The 19,816-nt window shown below is 51.4% G+C and overlaps 1 protein-coding gene across 9 annotated transcripts in view; it reads left to right on the plus strand.

The window, feature by feature from the left end:
* Nucleotides 1-19,816, plus strand: part of BAG6 (BAG cochaperone 6) — a 371,215-nt gene that overhangs the window by 170,136 nt on the left and 181,263 nt on the right. For all 9 annotated transcript variants that reach the window (XM_086924623.1, XM_086924622.1, XM_086924621.1 and 6 more), the window contains one exon: nucleotides 442-543. In XM_086924623.1, the coding sequence (XP_086780749.1) occupies nucleotides 442-543 (102 nt within the window). The remainder of the gene's footprint in view (nucleotides 1-441; nucleotides 544-19,816) is intronic.

Genomic DNA, 19,816 nt, shown 5'->3' on the forward strand with positions numbered 1-19,816 from the left:
AACACGGTTAGTATTCTGCCCTGTAAGTGCCCCCTTCACTTAGGCACGTCTCTCTCAACTTTGCAGCTACAGTAACAGTCCCCTTTCCATTAGTGTATCAATTGGATAACCAGCTCTGAATCAACAGCGGATAAAAGGAAGTATTGTGTGCTTGGAATCAAGATGCCTTCTTTAGCCATTATTAACTGTATACTCAACAGTGATGCTTCTGCTAAAAATCCTGTATGGTTTAACTCTTGTGGAGAAACTGAAAATAATATTTAATCTGCCAGTGCTCAAATTCTGTATTTTATTGATGGTAAGTGTTGGTAGAATGACTGAATTGCAAGGCTACTACTGTTTTCGTAGCCTGCGGTACACAGGCACTAATAGCAGTGTACTTGCCCTGCTCAGCGGTATAGTGGGTGGGCTTTTTTAACTCCAATTTTTTTTTTCTGCCAGCTGGAGCAGCACACATGCAGATGCCCACCCTTCCGACAGAGTTCATCCAAGCCATTACGCATCAGATCACGCAGCAGGCCATGGCAATGGCAGCGGCTACAGGTAGGAGAGCTACAGCATATCTACTTTTCCAGACCGTTTCTAGTTTGGTACTCTGGTGGTTTCCAATGCTACTTTATAACCTAGTGGCAACATCCCTTCAGTCATTGTCCGTGAGAATGGACAACCACTTACAGGGTATTTTTTTTTCTAAACCTAAGCAAGCACCCTCCCGCAAAGCAGTCTGGAGATGTTTCTCTGTGGCCCTTTCTTCAATGATTAATTATTGGAGCGGTCACTCACTTTATCCTAGTTATACCTTTGCAGTGCAGTGCAGTGTATTTATTTAAGAGCACAGAACAGCTTTACAGCTCCTGGCACAAGATGGCACCAGTGGAATAGGAACAGAGGTGCAGAAAAAAGTATAGATGAAAAGAAGAAAGACCAAGGGAAGAAGAGTAGGAAACAGTATAAATAGTCCAATTTTCCTATTTTTAGTGTATCTGAATTTCACCTTAATCAGTCGGTTGAACTTCCAGTATTTTTCCCTCAACCAGACTCAGTAGCAGAACATGCTCTCCACTCTTTAGACGTTAAAAGATCCATACACAACTACATCGAAAGAACTAAGTTTTAGAAAAACAAAACAACTTTTTTTCACTTTCTCTCCACCTCACAAATGCAATCCCATTTCAAAAACGGGAATTTCAAGGTGGATTGTTAAATGCATCCAAATAGGTTATCTCAAAGCTAAACGCACATTAACTATTCCCCCTAGAGCTTATTCCAGCTTATTCTGTGGCATACTTGATTATCATTCCCCTAGATGTCATCTGCAAAGCAGCACCTTGGTCTACACCGCATACTTTCACTCTACACGATTGTGTAGATGTGCAAGCAAAGCAACAAGCTACTGTGGGCCAGGCTATATTAAGAACACTTTTTCTGACTACTGCAACGGATACAGGTTGCCACCGCTAGGGAGAAAATTGCTTTATAGTCTATGCTAAAGTATACAGTCTACAGTTCATATGCCTCGAACAGAAAATGCTACTTACCAGTATGCATCTGTTCTTGGCATGTAGAGTTGTATACGCCCACCCACCTCCCTGGGTACCCTTATCTGTTGCAGTATTATCTTACTTTGACACATCACATGGATATCCTTTTCTACTCTCACCTGACAGCACTGAGCTCCTGAGGCGAAATGCCGGGAGTGCCAATTTGTTTTAACTTGTATTTTAAATATTGATTTGAGAGTCTCTGCCGCCATCGTGGCGTGCCCGGAGGCCACGCCCCCTTTTGCTGAGGCCACGCCCCCGGGCGCCCTATCTATCCATAAAACATGTGCATATTCCGGAAGCGCAGCGGACGAGCGCAGCGGGCGCGACTTTTGCGCGCCGAAGGCGTGCCAAAGGTAAGCCCGTCTGCGCCCGTCCGTGGCCGACCGGGCCTAGGGGCGACCCATCATGCCCAAATTATTCAATATTCACCGGCACAGCTTCACTATCTCCAGGGACCATGGCCCTTAGAGGACTCTGTGACTTTGCACATTGGTAAATTGGGTTTGACGGCTCCGTGCCCTCTCCCCTCTTTCCCACTCATGTCCTCCCCTCCACCCCTCCTCTTCCCTCTGACCCTCCTTCCGCCCATCTTGCGCCCCCTGTACCCACTACCCTTTCCGTTTATTACCTCAACACCAGGTCAGCAGTCAAGCACTACCATGAACTTTTTGTGTTATTAGACCTGCACAAACCAGACCTACTATTTCTCACTGAGACTTGGTTCGCTGACCACTCCCTCCCCTCTTTGTTAGCTACCCTTCCCATCACATACTACGCTCTGCGCACCGACCGTCCTTCCGGCAAATCAGGAGGCGGCGTCGCACTGATTGCTCGTAGAGAGTTCTCTTTTCAGTCCTTAACCTTTTCCTCCATTGGCTCTGCCGACTTTTTAGTTGTGCGCTCAGCGTCTTTTGGAGTCCCACTTACCTGCCTGCTCATGTACCGTCCCCCCCAGCCCTCTCAACTCTTTCTCCCCGGGTGGCCACCCTTGCGGTTAACAACTCCTCCATATTGGTGTTAGGAGACTTTAACTTCTGGCCCTCCGACCCTGCAGAATGCCCTACTTCCAAAGAATTCTCAGAAACCCTTTGTTCCCTCAACTTCGACTCCCACGTTCACTCTCCCACTCATAATCAGGGTCATATCCTTGATCAGATTTGGTCCCACAACTGCCCGATAGACAGGGAGGCTATCTCCCCTTGCACCTGGTGTGATCACTTTCTGATTTCCTTCTCCCTACACCTTAACCCAGTCACTAAGCCTCTCCTTCCCAGAAACACCTGGGCGCGCTCTTGGAGCAAGGTGAATGTGGCCGCTCTATCTGTCACACTCTCCGCATCTAGCCCAGACCTAGACGGACTGTCATCTTCCGCCCAAGCCGACTCTATAAATTCCTGGCTCCTATCGGCTTGCGACTGTCACTCCCCTCAGGCGGGTGTCTTCCAGACGTCCGAATGACGCTAATCGCTGGTTTAATGAAGAACTCAAAACCCTAAAACTCTCAGTACGTCATGCTGAGCGGGCCTGGAGGCATGACTACTCCCCAAACCTTAAAACCCAGTACTCCGTTCTCCTATCCCAGTATAAAAAAGCAATTCTGGCCACTAAGACCGCCTTTTTCTCCTCAAAAATTGTAGCCGCTGAAAATCAGCCCAGGGAAATCTTTTCTATAATACACGATCTGGCCTACTCTGACAGAGCCACCCTCAAACCTTCTCCTTCCCAGGATCTTTGCAACTCCCTTAATACTTACTTTCTAGATAAAATCTCTATCAAAGCAAACATCCCTCCCCCCCCCCCCTACTTTTGTCGACCCCCCCAGTGTCCATTAGGCGAGGCTCGCCTCGTATCCCTCCCCCCTTTGACAGAGGAGGCCTTTCTTACCCTCCTCTCGACGGTCAAATCAGGCTCACCCCTGGATCCCTGTCCCCCTCACATCCTCAGACATATCTACTCCATCTGTGTGCAGCCCCCTCTCAAACTTCTCAACTGTTCACTATCTCAGGGCATTGTTATCCAACCCCTAAAAACAGCCACCATCTTGCCCATCCGCAAGAAACCTGGAGCCGACCCCACTGCCCCTGTCAACTACCGCCCTATTTCATTATTGCCCTTTCTAGGGAAGGTACTAGAGCGCCATGTCACCCGTACGCTTAGCAACTTTGTCGAGGAGAGCGGGGTTTTAGCCCCCCGGCAGGCGGGGTTCCGCCCCGCACACTCCACGGAGTCAGTGGTGCTATCGGTCCTTGACAACCTCAGAGAGGGTATGGACACCAACCATCCCCAGGCTCTGGTCCTCCTCAACCTCTCCGCCGCCTTTGACACGATTGATCATTCCATCTTACTTTCTCGTGTCAGGGCGGCGGGGATCGGAGGTTCGGCCGTGGTCTGGCTGTCCTCCTTCCTGAGGGACCGCATCCAGGCAGTACGCCTGGGCGACTTCTCGGCGGACTTCCGGAAAGTCCCATGCGGGGTCCCCCAGGGTTCCTCCCTTTCTCCCCTTTTATTTAATTTGTACATCGCCCCTCTTATTTTCGCCCTCCACCAAATGGAAGTCACCGTTCTTAACTATGCGGATGACCTGCAGCTTATTTTCACCCTGTCCCCATCCCCAGAGTCCATGGTGAATTTTCAGTCCACCATGATCTTCATCCGGGACTGGATGAATTACAACCACCTAAAGTTAAATCCAGACAAGACCGAGTTGATTCTGACAGGTGGTTGCTCCAGTCCCTGGACCTCTCTCTTCTGGCCCCCCTCACTAGGTCCCCCTCCATCCCCTTCCTCCTCCGTAAAAACGTTAGGGATCAAACTGAATAACCAACTCACCCTGGACTCCCAGGTCAGTTCGGTGGTGTCCTCTTCTTTCCTTTCACTTCGCACCATCCGCAAAGTTTCCCGTTTTTTTTCGTTCTCTGCCCTTAAACTCATTGTCCTAGCAATGGTGGTCTCCCGCTTGGACAATGGAAATGCTCTATATTGCGGTATGCCCTCCTATAGCATGCGACGTTTACAGCTGGTTCAAAACCAGGCGGCCCGCCTGGTCTACAACTTGGCCAAATTCCATCATGCTACGCCTCTCCTAAAGTCCCTACACTGGCTCCCTATTCGAGAACGAGTCCAGTTTAAGATGGGATGTATCACCTTTCTAGCCCAGGCTGGCACAGCTCCCGCCTTTATCTCTGCAGAAATCAAGGCATATGCCCCCGCCAGGGAACTTCACTCATCTTCCCAACACCTGTTGGCAGTCCCACGCTTCAGACGTAAAAAGTGGGGGGGGCACGAAATTCTCCACACTTGCCCCCGCCTTTTGGAATTCTCTGCCTGTCCACCTCCGATCTTCCACTCAATACTCCCACTTCCGAAAGGCCCTAAAAACCTTTCTTTTTTCACAAGCCTTCCCTTCATAATCCACCCCTCCTAATCTGCCCCGACTTCCCTACCCTCTAGGGCTCAGTACCTCATAGCGCCATGAAACCGCCAGGTGTACGCGCGCTCAATAAATGTTTTGAACTCAAACTCTTCCTAACTCATCACCCTTTATTGGCGAAAAACAATCTGAAGATGGAGTTGATGCCCATGCACGCTATCACCATAAGAAGTCACCTATCCTGTGACTACGACTTCTTCAACAAACTGCAAACATCCACACCCAACACCAGATGGTGATCTATGCTAAAGTATACAACTCGTGTTCAATCAATAAGGAATAGCCTATTTGTGAATTTACATGGACTCAAAATTGTATGTCAGAATGCAATCCCTTATGTTTGTCCATGAAGCCCTCACCCACCAACCTAGTTGGTGGCATGCTTCATCATCGGGCCCACCCAGTGACACAGTGTGTGTCCCGGGTGTGCTACGACGCCTGGATACAGCGGAGCAGGTATGTTACTGAAAGTACAGTGTGGTGAAGTGATAGTGAGAGGTTAAAAGCTATACACGGATCCCAGTACCCGATGGTAAATTTAAACTTTAATAACTGGTTCACTGCTAGCATTAAAACAGGCTGCTGGATTTTTTAGGAGTATCTATTAGGGTCTCCTGCATCCAAGTGTGGTCTACATGATTCTGCCAGGCCTTTTTGATTAAAACTGGCTTTCCTCAGGACCAAAAGAAGTGGTGGTGCAATTTTCCTAATTTAAGTGAATGTGTGATTTTGAAAAATGTGAAGCGCTCGCTAAGGTGCTCTGTGTACGAGGGGGATTCCCTCTTAGAGCATCACTGGACATTCAACATGTATGACAGTATAAACATACAAGAAAGAGTCTTAGAAAGGTAGTACATATTCACAAACTGTCTTATTGCCGATTTCTATTGTGCAGTGATGACAATAAAAAAGAGGCAAATAGTGTAGCCATATTGGTGGTATGGCCAGAGAGATCGTATAAGCATTAAAGTTTGGGTGGTGGGCTAGGCATCATCAGCACAACAACCCAAGCATGGAGTGGTAGGTGCATAAAGAGAAAATTATCCTCCCGTTGGCTAATAACAATTAATGCCCCATGGAGTAGTCCTGGCAGTGCTATTGGCCCTAGAAAGATGAAGGGTCCTCAGGGGGTTAGTGACCTGAAAAGGTCACTAACCGTAGCCGTAGCTGCAGCGCTAGTGTACTCACAATACTTTCAGTCTGCATCTGCGGTAAACCTCTTGCTGTCTCTGGGACCTCCGTAAGAATGCCTTGGGCCTTGTTCGTGCCTTAAGTATTGCCCTGTAGATGCGGATCACCTGTGCGGGCAAGGACACAGAGGAGAGACTAGGCGAGACTCGCTGAGTCATGTCTGCCCTGCGTGTGTTCATGGGAGGAGTGTGTGCATGTGCGTTGCCTGCTAGTTGGCACATGCGCACTGTGTGTAAATCTCGGTGGCATGTCAGGCATGCTTCCTGGCTGCAAGTAGGTATAGGTGGTGCACAGTGCCATCTGTAGGTACGTGCGCACTATGTCTTGAAGCCTGAAGTGGAATCGGGGACGTTTACATGTTGTAAAGATAGCAATTAAGAGTTAAAAGTAGAGCGCTCATGGGTTAGCCAGATGTATAGTTTTGCAGCGTGAATCTTTCTGGATTCACTATGCTGTGCATATTCCGGGGTCTTGTGGTTGGGTCCGGATTCGTAGTTTTTTTTGTTTTTTTTTTCGTTGCCCAGGCGGGCGTCGGCGTCACCCCTTCCTGGGTGTATTTCCGGTGACGTCGGCATGATTCTTGCGGAAGCTCCCACCCGTGGGCGCCATCTTCAGATTCTTTTTTCCGTGTTTCTTTCGTCTGCGAAGTGATGGCAATGTTGTATGTAGGTGAAACTTCTTTTAACCGCTTTGTATATAAAGTCATTTTTTTTTTTGACCACCTCTTTCTCTCTGGCGGAGGTGGGTGGGTTCGCAAGTGAATCCAGAAAGATCATCAAGCTGCAAAACTACACCGACCGGTAAGAAACTATTCGTTTTGCAGCGTGAATCTTTCTGGATTCACTATGCTGTGCATAGATTTTGTAGCGGTTTCTCATTTCTGTGGCGGCTGGGTAGAAGATGAGCTTTGGTTCTTGAATATGTGATGGAGCACCTTTTGGTCTGGATCGTTCCCGTTGGGCTCCAGACATTTTTGGAGAAAGTACTAGGAAAAGATTGAAATTCGAGAAGATATCGAAAGAAGAAGACTACGAAAGACTTCACCGAACACTGCCCGGCGAAAAAGAAGGAGAAATCATCGAGGACTTCGACGATCGTCGATGTTCGCGCGACCAGGGAGGCCTAAACACTCTATGATGGACAACACGCCGTTCAAGTTCTGCCCTAACTGCCACCACAAGTTCGCGCAGAAAGACCAAAAGCTTTGTTTACCGGTAGAACACAGAAGCGAGGACTGCAACGCCTGCTAAGTCTTAGCCCCGAAGACCCTTCGTGTGAGGAAGAGCCAGAGGGTAGCGCACGCCACCCTCCAAGGAAAAGGCCCAACGCCATCGCTGTACGAGCTGGGTATGTCCTCGGAGGAAGAGAACGCTGCCGCCGAAGACGACGGCTACATGGTCGTAGAGACCGATTACACGAAGACATCTGATAAGGTAGGAGACTCGTCGTTCCCCAAGAGCACGAGAGACTCAGTCTCGAAAAAACGAGGGCAAGACCCCGAAAGTGCCGACGCAGAAACACCTGGCGTCCGCGGCTACCCACAGGCCCAGCGGATCCTCTGAGAAGGAGTCCCTGGCGCCGAGAGCTGTTGAGCAGCACAAGTAAGACCCCGAAAGTGCCGACGCAGAAACACCTGGCGTCCGCGGCTACCCACAGGCCCAGCGGATCCTCTGAGAAGGAGTCCCTGGCGCCGAGAGCTGTTGAGCAGCACAAGTCGTCGAAGATCGTCCCCGAAAAGGACCGATCGGCGTCGAGGGAGAAAGACCCTAAAGCCTCGACGCCGAACAATCCGGCGCGGACAACGCGGCTGAGATGGAAAAGAAAAAAATGCGACTAGAAGCCGAAATGGAGAACATCTTGCAGCGGAAAAAGGATTTCGACGCCAAGATGAGCCTTCACGATCCCCCACAAGACCAAGCCACCCATGCAGGAAATGGTCGAGGAGGATGAGGAACAGGTCGAATAACATGAGCCTGGCACCGAAATGGTCGACGACCAGGAAGAGGACGAGAATCCCTACGAGGCTTACAGCTATGAGAAGGAGGAGGACAGCAGGTTGGACGCCGAGTCGGCCACCTCTGACCCGCAGGAGGAGGATTACTTGGATGTCGACACCGAAAGCCCAGAAGAGGCGGTCGACACATAGCCCTCGAGGCCATCGCCGCCAGATGACATCGGAGCTTACAACTCGGTGATAAGGTCGGCGGCAACAGCTTTAAAGCTCGACGAGGAGAAGCAGAAAGCGGACTTTCTCCTCGAGACATTACTCCCCACGCAAACAAGGAGCCAGTATCTACCTATGCTCGACAGCATCTTGGCGCAGGGGATGGAAGCATTCAGGGAGCCCGCAACATGCAAGGCAGTTACTCCCAGAACCGAAAAGTACAAACATTCATCGAAGGACCCAGCCCACATCCGAGATGTGGTCTCAGCTGACTCGATCATCGCAGCCACAGCAAGGAAGAGGGCTAACGTGGCCACTAATTCTGGACCCTGGACCGCCTCCTGATAAGGAGAGCAAGAGGATGGACTTAGTGGGCAGAAGGATCGAACGGAATGCCGCAACCCAATGGCGCATGGCTAATTCCAATGCCCTCATAAACAGGCACATGTACCAGATCATGGAGGAGCTAGGGAAACTGTGAAAGACCTCCTCCAGGAGGCCAGGCAGAAGGCCGAGAAACTGGTGGAAGACTGGAAGAATGCGGCAAATTGTTGCCTCAAGACGGCCCTGAATGGTGCAGACACCTCTAGCAGGCTCATGATGGGTGTCACGGAAAGAAGACACGCATGGCTCAAAATCTCGGGCTTTAAGCCTGAAGTGCAACACAGCATCTTGAACACTCAGTTAAACGGCGAGACGCTGTTCGGGACAACAGTTGACGACAAACTCAGTCAACTAAAGAAAGACAATGAAACTGCGCGATCCATGGGAGCCTTGCAGTTCAGAGGCAGCAAAAGGGGCACCCAGTCACGGAGGCCCGGTGGAAGAGGTGGAAACCAGCCAGGTACTTCACACCAGCCTTTCCAACAGACGCACCAGGAGGACTCGCAGGCGCAACAGAGTCAACAGAAGCAGTCCTGGCAGTACCAGTCAAGGGGCCAGTCCTTTTGAGGGAGAGGAAATGGACGAGGACAGCATAAAAGAGGGGCCCAGCAGCCCGCCTCTAAATGACTACAGAGTCACCCGTGTGCCCTCTCACAGAAAAGATCCCAGGGGGCAGCACGTACAAAGGGGTCAGGACACAATGGACAACTACCACCACGTAACACCAGTGGGTGGAAGATTAAGACTCTATCTCCAGGAATGGAGAGAGATCACATCAGACAAATGGATTCTAAACATCATCCAATACGGGTACTGCTTAGAATTGGAAGGGAGACCAACAAGCAGGAGACCAAAGCGAAAGCAACTAACAAACGATCAGCTGCAGTGGCTTCAGGAAGAAGCAGGAGAGCTCCTTCAGAAGGAGGCCATCGAACGGGTTCCCTTCAAAGAAAGAAACCAGGGAATATACTCAACGTATTTCCTCGTGCCAAAGGTCGATGAGACAATGAGACCCATTCTGGACCTCAGGTTCCTGAACACATTCATAAGAATGCAAAAATTCAAAATGACCTCCCTGCAGGAGGTGCTACCGCAATTGCAGATTGGGGACTTCATGGTCACAATAGACCTCAAGGACGCCTACCTGCACATCCCAATGAACGTAAAGCACAAGCATATTCTCAGGTTCACGATCGGACACAGCCACTATCAGTTCACAACACTAGCCTTCGGGCTAAAATCAGCACCGAGGGTCTTCACAAAGTGCCTCGCGGCAGTCGCAGCGCACCTACGAAGGCAGGGAATACACGTATACCCTTACCTGGACGACTGGTTAGTGAAAGCAAACTCGTACCAGAAATGCAAGAAAGACGCACATACAGTGACGAGAACGCTAATAAACCTGGGGTTCTCCATCCATTGGAAAAAATCATCAATGGAGCCGGAACAGGTGAAGATCTTATTGGGGGCACAGATCAACACCTTGCAGGGCAGAGTGTTCCCCAGCAAAAGAGAGCAGGGGCCCTGGTGAGGGAAGCTCGCCTCTACCGGAAGGGACAAGCTCGGACAGTGAGGACTGCGAGCAAGATCTTGGGGAAGATGGCATCATGCATCCACCTGGTACCAAACGTACGACTGCACATGAGACCCATCCAAGAATGGCTCCAGGAACAATGGTCACAAGCTTCAGGGAGTTGGGAGGATCTAGTGGTTGTGACGCACACAGTGCAGAAGGAAATAACATGGTGGACCATGGAGAACATAGCAAAGGGAAAGCCTCTTACACCCCCAACACCAACAGTGACCATCACCACAGACGCATCCCTGATGGGATGGGGCGCTTGTAGGAGAGTAGGGTCTGCAATCCTATGATCACCCAGATTTTTTGCTTTTGTTTCACTGGTTTACGACTTTCTCTGGCTGTGGGCCTGCCAATCAGACCCACAGCCTAGCTGTTCTCTCACTAAATTGACGTGTACCTTAGGTGCATTATCCAATTGGTACTGGGCCACCTTATCAGACCTTGTAACTCAGGGCATAGGTGTACCCAGGGCCTACCAGGGGCTGAAGCATGTATTATGCCACCCCTGGATGGCCATCTAAATCTGACACAACTGGCTGCACGACAGCTGGGGCAAGGTGGTGTAATCACCCTTTGCTTTAGATATAGTATACCTATATCTAACCCTAAAATGGACACACAGATTCCTATCAGTCACTCCTATGGCAGGCCTTGACAATCCTGAAGGCAGAGTGCTTGGAATCGTGTGAGATGGTGCTCTGGCATGAGTTGAGCCCGTTTGCAGCTTGCGGAACCAAGTCCTAATAGCTGTTCCATGATAACGCATACCATATACTCTTAAGTGCATTATAATCCTCGCGGTTAAATGCTATCTTTGGTATCGCTTTATCAAAACATGTCGAGTAAGGTGTCATACGAATTGGAATACGAACCCCTCGCCAATTCTGGCGACGGGGTTAGCATTCCACCCTTCTAGAGGGACACGACATGTATGTAACTGTGAACCCCGGTTAAAGTTAACTCAAGCCTCAGCATCACAAAATGGATGCTGCCACCACAGACACGAGTCTGACCCCCTGCAGCTGGGAGTCCTTCCAGCGAGGGGAGCTTGGACAAAGGGTTTTCTGTCAGGGGCGGTGCTAGCACCATCCCAGACAGGGTTTTGTGTATCCTGGGTAGGCAGGGCTTTACAGGAAGGTGACTGCAAGTGGCACCCCGGTGCTCACTACGCATCTGCCGGCTAGAACCAGTTCCAGGGGCACACCAGCCCCTGGCCTGGGGAAAGTCCGGCATGGGAGAGGGGTGTAACCACCCCCCTCCTGGTCCCACCCCTAGGGCAGGACCTAGTCGCGTACCCACCCCTTTCTTTAGGATAAAGGCAGGAGCGGGGACCCTTCCAAATTAGATCATCTTTGAATCAAGAAACTACTTTCTACGAAAGGAACTCTCGACTTCGTCTCAAGATTTCTCCCTTGTGGCTAAGGAGTAGTCACCCTGCATCCGCAGGCACCATCTAAGAACTCTGCGGTTTGCTGCACGTCCTTTCTCCGGAATCCGACTGACCAGCTCGACGAGACCCGGCTTCCCTGGCACCTCTGACCTCTACAGCTAAGCTGAGAACCGTAGGTGCGACGAGACCTCGAGGGACCGGCCATCATCGGAACTGCACGACTTCTATCCAGCACGACCGCCAAGGGATCCTCTGGTGAGTGCTTTGGGGTCCGAGAAGCCCCGACCCTGAGCAGCTCCTGAACCGAAGTCCAGCCCCCCAGCATCCACGAGATCTGCGTGGGGCCCTTCTGCTTTGTGGCTGCTCACCGCGTTGTCTGGCTACTAGCCCGCTGGCTTGTGGCCTTCCCGACGACAACCGACGACATCACCACTGCTGGTCTGGTTGCTCCAGACTGGCCCTTGCTCCCTTCCAAAAGAGGAGCACCCCGGACCCTCCTGGTCCACTCCAGACCCCATTTTAGGTCCACCGCGTGGTCTTGAATTTGCCAAGACTTGTTGCCCCAATCCTGGGTCCAGCGACGTCGACAGCATCAACCATCGTGGGACAGCTCGCACCTCCATCCTGGTCGCCGACAACGCCTCCTGGTCCGTGAGACTGCAGAGCCCAGCGTCGCCCACTCACCTGGTCGAGGTGACTTCGCCCGGTGCCATCCTGGTGCCCACACAATCACTGGCTAGTGATTAGGAACTTGGTCCCCTCTGCTTTCAGGTGTCATCCATCTTAGATCCAGGCTTGGATCCATCGAACAATCTTCACTGGTCGCCTGCCAGCAACTTCTTTCTTCAGGCTCCTGGTTCGTCAACGAGGATTCCTGACGTCTTTTCAGACCTATGCAGCTGCAGCCCCTGGGCTAGGTAACCTCGGCATTTCGGTGCCCCAGCATAGCCTCACTATCCAAGGGTCTAGATCCACAGTCGTTTTCAACCTACCTTATCGGGTTCGCCCGAGAACACTAACTTTGCTTTTACTAGCCTCCATAGACTTTGTCCCGCATCCCCCGTGAGAGTGCACACTGCACCCGAGTCCCCTAGGCCTCCTACTAGTAATCTGAAGGTTCAGTAACGTAGTCCTAGCGATTCCAAAGCCTATTAGACCAGTACTTACCTGCTAGTAATTTCGCATTCCACTTTTAGAGTATATGGTTTTCCGTGCCCCTCGGGCATTTGTGTAAATTGTGCAACTTATAGTATTTTCGTAAGAGTTTTGTTGTGTGCTTAGTACCCTGTCCTCATAAAGAGTACACGGCTGTTGTGATCTAAATAAATACACTGTTTATTTTCATAACACTTGTGTGGTGTCCTTTCACTTGGTGTTCAAGGGGTATATGTGATGGTATAACAGCTGGCTTAACACGCCCTCTAGAGTTTAGCCCGAAGACTGCTCGAATCCATGCTACTAGGATAGCTGGTCTATAAGGTTGACTTGCAACCAATCATCAATAAGGGTTGTTTGGACTGATACATAGTGATCACTAGAATAGTGAGCACTGCATATCAGGCCAACTTCTCACAGCGCTCACATGGGAGAGCTCAAAGTCAGGGGTCTGTGGACACCAGCAGATGCGTCGAAGCACATCAATTATCTGGAATTGAAAACCATCTTCCTTGCATTGAAAGCCTTCCAAACAAGACTGTACAAGCAGAGGGTGTTGCTGCAGACAGACACCACAGCGATGTTCTACATCAACAAGCAGGGTGGAACACAGTCAACAACACTTTCGACACTGGCGCAGGAGATATGGAGATGGGCCATCCCCCTCAGGATAGACCTACTGGCCATACACCTACCAGGGAAGGAGAACATTCAGGCAGACTGGCTGAGCAGACAGACATCGACATCCCACGAGTGGGAGCTCAATGCCCAGGAGACGAAGTGGTTGTTCAACAAGTGGGGAACGCCATCAGTGGACCTGTTTGCAACACGCCAGAATGCCAAATGCCGAAGATTCGCATACAGACAACCCGAAGGGTCCCTTGGGAATGCCCTATGGATAGATTGGTCCGGGACATTTGCCTACGCTTTTCCCCCGATACCACTGATACACAGAGTACTGAGCAAGTGCAGAGCGAGCAGCATGACCCTGATTCTGGTCGCACCGCAGTGGGCCAGACAGACATGGTACTCGCAGATCATGGAGATGGCACAGAGTCCACCCCACAGGTTCGGCAGAAGAAAGGACCTGCTCTCCATGCACAACGGAGAGGTACTACACCCAGAGCCAGAGAGCCTGAGCCTGGGGCGTGGCTCCTGAGGACATAGAATTCGCACACTTGAGACTGCCTGAGAGCACCCTCAGGGTCCTTCGGGAAGCACGAAGGCCCAGCACACGGAAGTGCTACGGGGCAAAGTGGAAGAGATTCACTATATGGTGCAGGAAGGGAAGACTTCACAATAGAATGAAGACGGACTCCACAGTGCTGAAATACCTCACGCACTTACTGGAGAAAAAAACTCAGCTCGTCCTCCTTAAGAGTCCACTTGGCAGCGATAGTCGCCTATACAAGGGGTGAGATGGGCAGGAGCTTCTTCACGTCACAGGTTGTGAAGAGATTCTTGGAAGGAGCGAAGAAGATCGCACCACCCAAGCGGTTGCCACCACCGGCATGGAACTTGAACATAGTCCTGACGGAACTCATGAAGAAGCCCTTTGAACCGCTCCACAAGGCCTCACTAGAGATGCTGACCATGAAGACAGCCTTCTTGGTGGCAATAACGTCCCTACGACGAGTGAGCGAGCTCCAGGCACTAACTCTGCATGAGCCATACATACAAATACACAATGACCGGGTTGTGATGAGGACTGACCCACACTTCTTGCCAAAGGTGGTGTCCAGATTCCATATGAACCAGTCCATACAGATTCCGAGTTTTTTCCAAAAACCAACAAATAGCGCAGAGCAAGCCCTTCACACCCTAGACGCCAGAAGGGCGGTCATGCACTATATCGAGAGGACAAAAGGACACAGGAAGACAAAGCAGTTCTTCGTGTCATTCGCTAACAGTTTCATGGGTAAAGCTGTAACAAAGAACACTATAGCACGATGGATCGCGCAAACAATCCAACTCTGCCACAAGCGGGCAGGGCAAGAACTAGCAGAGGGACCACGTGCCCACTCCACTAGGAAAAAGGGTGCGACAATAGCCTTCCTGGCTAATACACCCATACAAGACATATGCCTGGCGGCAACATGGGCTTCAGTGCACACATTCACGAAGCACTACTGCGTTGATGTTCAAATGAACAAAGAAGCACAAGTTGGACAAAAGGTGCTCCATCACATATTCAAGAACCAAAGCTCATCTTCTACCCAGCCGCCACAGAAATGAGAAACCGCTACAAAATCTATGCACAGCATAGTGAATCCAGAAAGATTCACGCTGCAAAACGAATAGTTTCTTACCGGTCGGTGTAGTTTTGCAGCTTGATGATCTTTCTGGATTCACTTGCGAACCCACCCACCTCCGCCAGAGAGAAAGAGGTGGTCAAAAAAAAAAAAAATGACTTTATATACAAAGCGGTTAAAAGAAGTTTCACCTACATACAACATTGCCATCACTTCGCAGACAAAAGAAACACGGAAAAAAGAACCCGAAGATGGCACCCAAGGGTGGGAGCTTCCGCAGGAAGCATGCCGACGTCACCGGAAATACACCCAGGAAGGGGTGACGCCGACGCCCACCTGGGCGACGAAAAAAACCCCCCAAAAAAACAAAGAAAAGACTACGAATCCAGACCCAACCACAAGACCGCGGAATATGCACAGCATAGTGAATCCAGAAAGATCAAGCTGCAAAACTACACCGACAGGTAAACTATTCGTTGCTGGCTGTTTGCTTACACGTATGAACAGTAATGGGACAACCTCTAGCACGGAGAAAGCGGAATGAGGGCGGAGTTTCGCACAAGGGAAAAGGTCATGGTTTCAGTAAACTCCCGGGGGAAATATCATGTTTTCAGGGAGTTCCAGGGTATGGAGTCATTCAGGCCCTGCAGTTTTGTGGAGAGGCGGTAGATCCACCTCTGTTATTTAGTGAGTAGGGCGCGGTCATTGTTGGGTTGGTTAGTTTCAAACTGCTCTGACAGTCCAAGACATGTCATTGGGAGTGTTATGTTTTGTGCGGTAATGCTCAGTCTACTGATATTTTTGCCACATCTGATTGTGCTTCTGTGTTCTACCACTCTCGTCCTGACTTTACGGGTGGTCATGCCCACATAGCGGAGCCCTCAGGGGCTTGTTATGAGGTACACCAAGTTGCAAGAGTTGCAGTTGGTGTTTTGACGTTGTGTCCAGGTTTTGCCTGGTTCAAGGTGGAGTGTTTTGGTTGGTTTTGTGAGGTGGCACACGCTGCAGTTGTTGCAAGGATAGTGGCCTGTGACTTTTGGAAGTCCCCAGGAGTTGAGGACTGTGTTGTCCGTGAGTTTAGGACTGGCACGAGGTTGTGTGGATACTAGCTTGTCTCTAAGGTTGTTTGCATGTTTAAATGCGAAACATGGGGTCTCCCAGTCCCTGGTGCCTAAATTAATTATCGTCCAGTTTTTGCGGATGATGCTTGGTTTGACGCAGTGTTATAAGTGGTCACACAGGTCATGGGAGATGGTTCCTGGTCTTTAGTCACTGTTTCCAATAGTGACTCTGTTTATATTGCGGGCCATTTTGCTGGTTTTGGCAATGTTAGGGTATCCCCGCTCTTGTAGTTTGTGTGATAAAGCACAGGATTGTCTTTTGTAGTCTGCTAGGTGACTGCAGTTCCTGCGAATTTGCAGGAACTGCCCAAAGGGAATGTTTTCTCGCAGGGGGTCTAGGGTGGAAGCTGTCGAAACACAGCGGTGAGTTCCTTGCGGTGGTTTGTAGTAAGTGGTGGTGCGCAGAGTCTCTTGTTATGCTATGATGTTGAGATCCAGGAAAGCTAGCTCCGTTGCACTGGAGTTGCACGTGAATCGTAGGTAAGGGTCGCGATCATTAAGCCATATGAGGAATGTGTTAAGTGCGTCCTCTGTTCCCTTCAAGATGACAAAGATGTCATCTTTGTATCTGTGCCAGGTTTTTTAGGTCTCGGCTAAAAGACGCGCGTAAGCGCGTCTCCGCCGAGATCTTATGTCAGGGACGATGCTTCCCAGGAGACAGGGTCTGTCGCGCGCTTTGCCTCTCTGGAGGCGATTTCCGCTGGCCACGCGCTCGCGAACGCGCTCAGCTGCTGTCTCCTGGGAAGCAGCTACACCACACGCGCATGCGCAGAAACAGCGACAGACACACACGAGCGCTCATGCACGCACTCATGCACGCACGCACCCACACATACAGCGAACCCAGCGTCGCATGCATACACACACACACACACACACGTGCACCGAGCATCCCCCCCCACCCCTCCGTTGTCGCACCCCTCCCCTCCGCCGTCGCACCCCGCCCCCCACCCCTCCGCCGTCGCGCACACACACACGCAGACATACAGGCATTCTCTCCCCCCCCCCCCCCCCCCCCCCGCCCGCTCCGCTCACCGGTCAAAGGCCCTCCGACCGCGGGGCTCTCCCTCGGTGCTCCTCCAGGCACTCCGTGGGCGCGGGCTTCACAAAACGGAAGTCCCGCCCCACGATAGGTTTCGTTTTCTCAGTCCCGCCCCACGTTAGGTTTCGCTTGCAGCTCGTTGGGTATAAAAGCTTGTCGATCCAAGTGTGTGTGTATTGCAAGGAGTACATGCATCACACCTCGTCCTTTATCAATAATAAATTCACCGCCGTGCAGCTGCGCACTGCATGTTTCCAGGATCGGCTTGCAGTGTAGTGCAGTGCGGCCTCGTGTGCACCAGTATGAGCTCAGGCCACTATTAAGCCAATAATTCAACACCTCGCGTTGCACATTGCCATAACCCACGCGCCACTGCAGTTAACCAGCGCCAGCACAGAGACCAGTGCAGCGGGCGATGTGAAACCACACAGCTGGACCGCCAGGCCGCACACTCAGTACTCACTGCCAGCACCCTCCTCACTTCCGCCCGTGCCCCCTCCGCCGCCCTGCTCCAGGGCACCCCAGTACTTCTCAGCGCGGAATACCCTGGTGAATGCACGCCACTGCCGCCAGTATTGCGCGGCTCAGTGACGTAGCGAGGATTCCACGGACCCCGGTGCTACCGCGCCTGCTGCGCCATTCCCAGCAGCGCCCCTGCTCTCACATAGAACTCAGTGTCTGGAAGCGATCACGAGCAGTGGGATGGACAGGCTCGCCCAGGCTGGCAGTGTCCATACCCGTGGTGCCCAGCTCCAGAATGCAGTGTCTGGAAGCCCTCACACGCCGTGACAGGCGGGCACTCTCTGCCAGGCTCCCCTTGCCAACTGTCTGCTGAGCCCGATTAGCACTCTTTAATTAATCTGCGAGGCTGCAGGGAGGCGCTGACCTGTTCACACTCACAGTGACCCTGCCCCACCCGCGTCCTGCCCTCCCTCTCCAGGAATGGGAACTCCCTCTGGGGAAGCCCGCTCTGTGCCAGGCCCAGCCGCCAGACACACGGAGGTGGAGAACGGCTGCTGCCCAGACACGCAGGGAGTGACCACGGACACGGCTGCCAGCACCACACTGCGCACAGCGCGCCCTCTAATCACGCGGCGGCCGGTCAGGATGCGACCCTGCGGGCACCGGAGGGCACCCCGCGGCGCAGTCTGTGGGAGTCCCGCTCGGGCACTCCCTGCTACCAGCGCCCCCTGCCAGCTCCGAGCGGATCTTTAATGGTATTTAGAACTACATGCATACACCATCTTCAATAAAGTCATTGCACATTTTCAGTAACACCTAAAAATGCATTTAACATAGTGAAAAGAGGCACTGGGCGTCCACACAGAAAGCCAACACTCCCCACAGGGCTTTCATGAACTGCTGCCCCCTCCCGCCAGCAGCCCAACTCAGATTGAATCATTCCCGCCGGCAGGTTTACTCCGTCGGAGGCTCACGCTGTGTGCTCACTCACTGCCATGCTCACTCACCACTGGGCTCACTCCATATCAAGCTCTCTGATTGGACTCGCTCACCAACAGCCTCACTCCGCGCTGTCTTCAGTCACTGCAGAGTAGTGAGTGCAGAGTGCAGAGTAGTGAGTGCAGAGTGCAGAGTAGTGAGTGCAGAGTGCAGAGTAGTGAGTGCAGAGTAGTGAGTGCAGAGTAGTGAGTGTAGAGTAGTGAGTGTAGAGTAGTGAGTGTAGAGTAGTGAGTGTAGAGTAGTGAGTGTAGAGTAGTGAGTGTAGAGTAGTGAGTGTAGAGTAGTGAGTGTAGAGTAGTGAGTGTAGAGTAGTGAGTGTAGAGTAGTGAGTGTAGAGTAGTGAGTGCAGAGTAGTGAGTGTAGAGTAGTGAGTGTAGAGTAGTGAGTGTAGAGTAGTGAGTGCAGAGTAGTGAGTGCAGAGTAGTGAGTGCAGAGTAGTGAGTGCAGAGTAGTGAGTGCAGAGTAGTGAGTGCAGAGTAGTGAGTGCAGAGTAGTGAGTGCAGAGTAGTGAGTGCAGAGTAGTGAGTGCAGAGTAGTGAGTGCAGAGTAGTGAGTGCAGAGTAGTGAGTGCAGAGTAGTGAGTGCAGAGTAGTGAGTGCAGAGTAGTGAGTGCAGAGTAGTGAGTGCAGAGTAGTGAGTGCAGAGTAGTGAGTGCAGAGTAGTGAGTGCAGAGTAGTGAGTGCAGAGTAGTGAGTGCAGAGTAGTGAGTGCAGAGTAGTGAGTGCAGAGTAGTGAGTGCAGAGTAGTGAGTGCAGAGTAGTGAGTGCAGAGTAGTGAGTGCAGAGTAGTGAGTGCAGAGTAGTGAGTGCAGAGTAGTGAGTGCAGAGTAGTGAGTGCAGAGTAGTGAGTGCAGAGTAGTGAGTGCAGAGTAGTGAGTGCAGAGTAGTGAGTGCAGAGTAGTGAGTGCAGAGTAGTGAGTGCAGAGTGCAGAGTGCAGAGTGCAGAGTGTAGAGTGCAGAGTAGTGAGTAGTGAGTGTAGAGTGTAGAGTGCAGAGTAGTGAGTGTAGAGTGTAGAGTGTAGAGTGTAGAGTGCAGAGTAGTGAGTAGTGAGTGTAGAGTGTAGAGTGTAGAGTGCAGAGTAGTGAGTAGTGAGTAGTGAG

Source organism: Lissotriton vulgaris, chromosome 5, assembly GCF_964263255.1.
Source record: "Lissotriton vulgaris chromosome 5, aLisVul1.2, whole genome shotgun sequence".
In the NCBI taxonomy this organism is placed as follows: Eukaryota; Metazoa; Chordata; class Amphibia; order Caudata; family Salamandridae; genus Lissotriton; species Lissotriton vulgaris.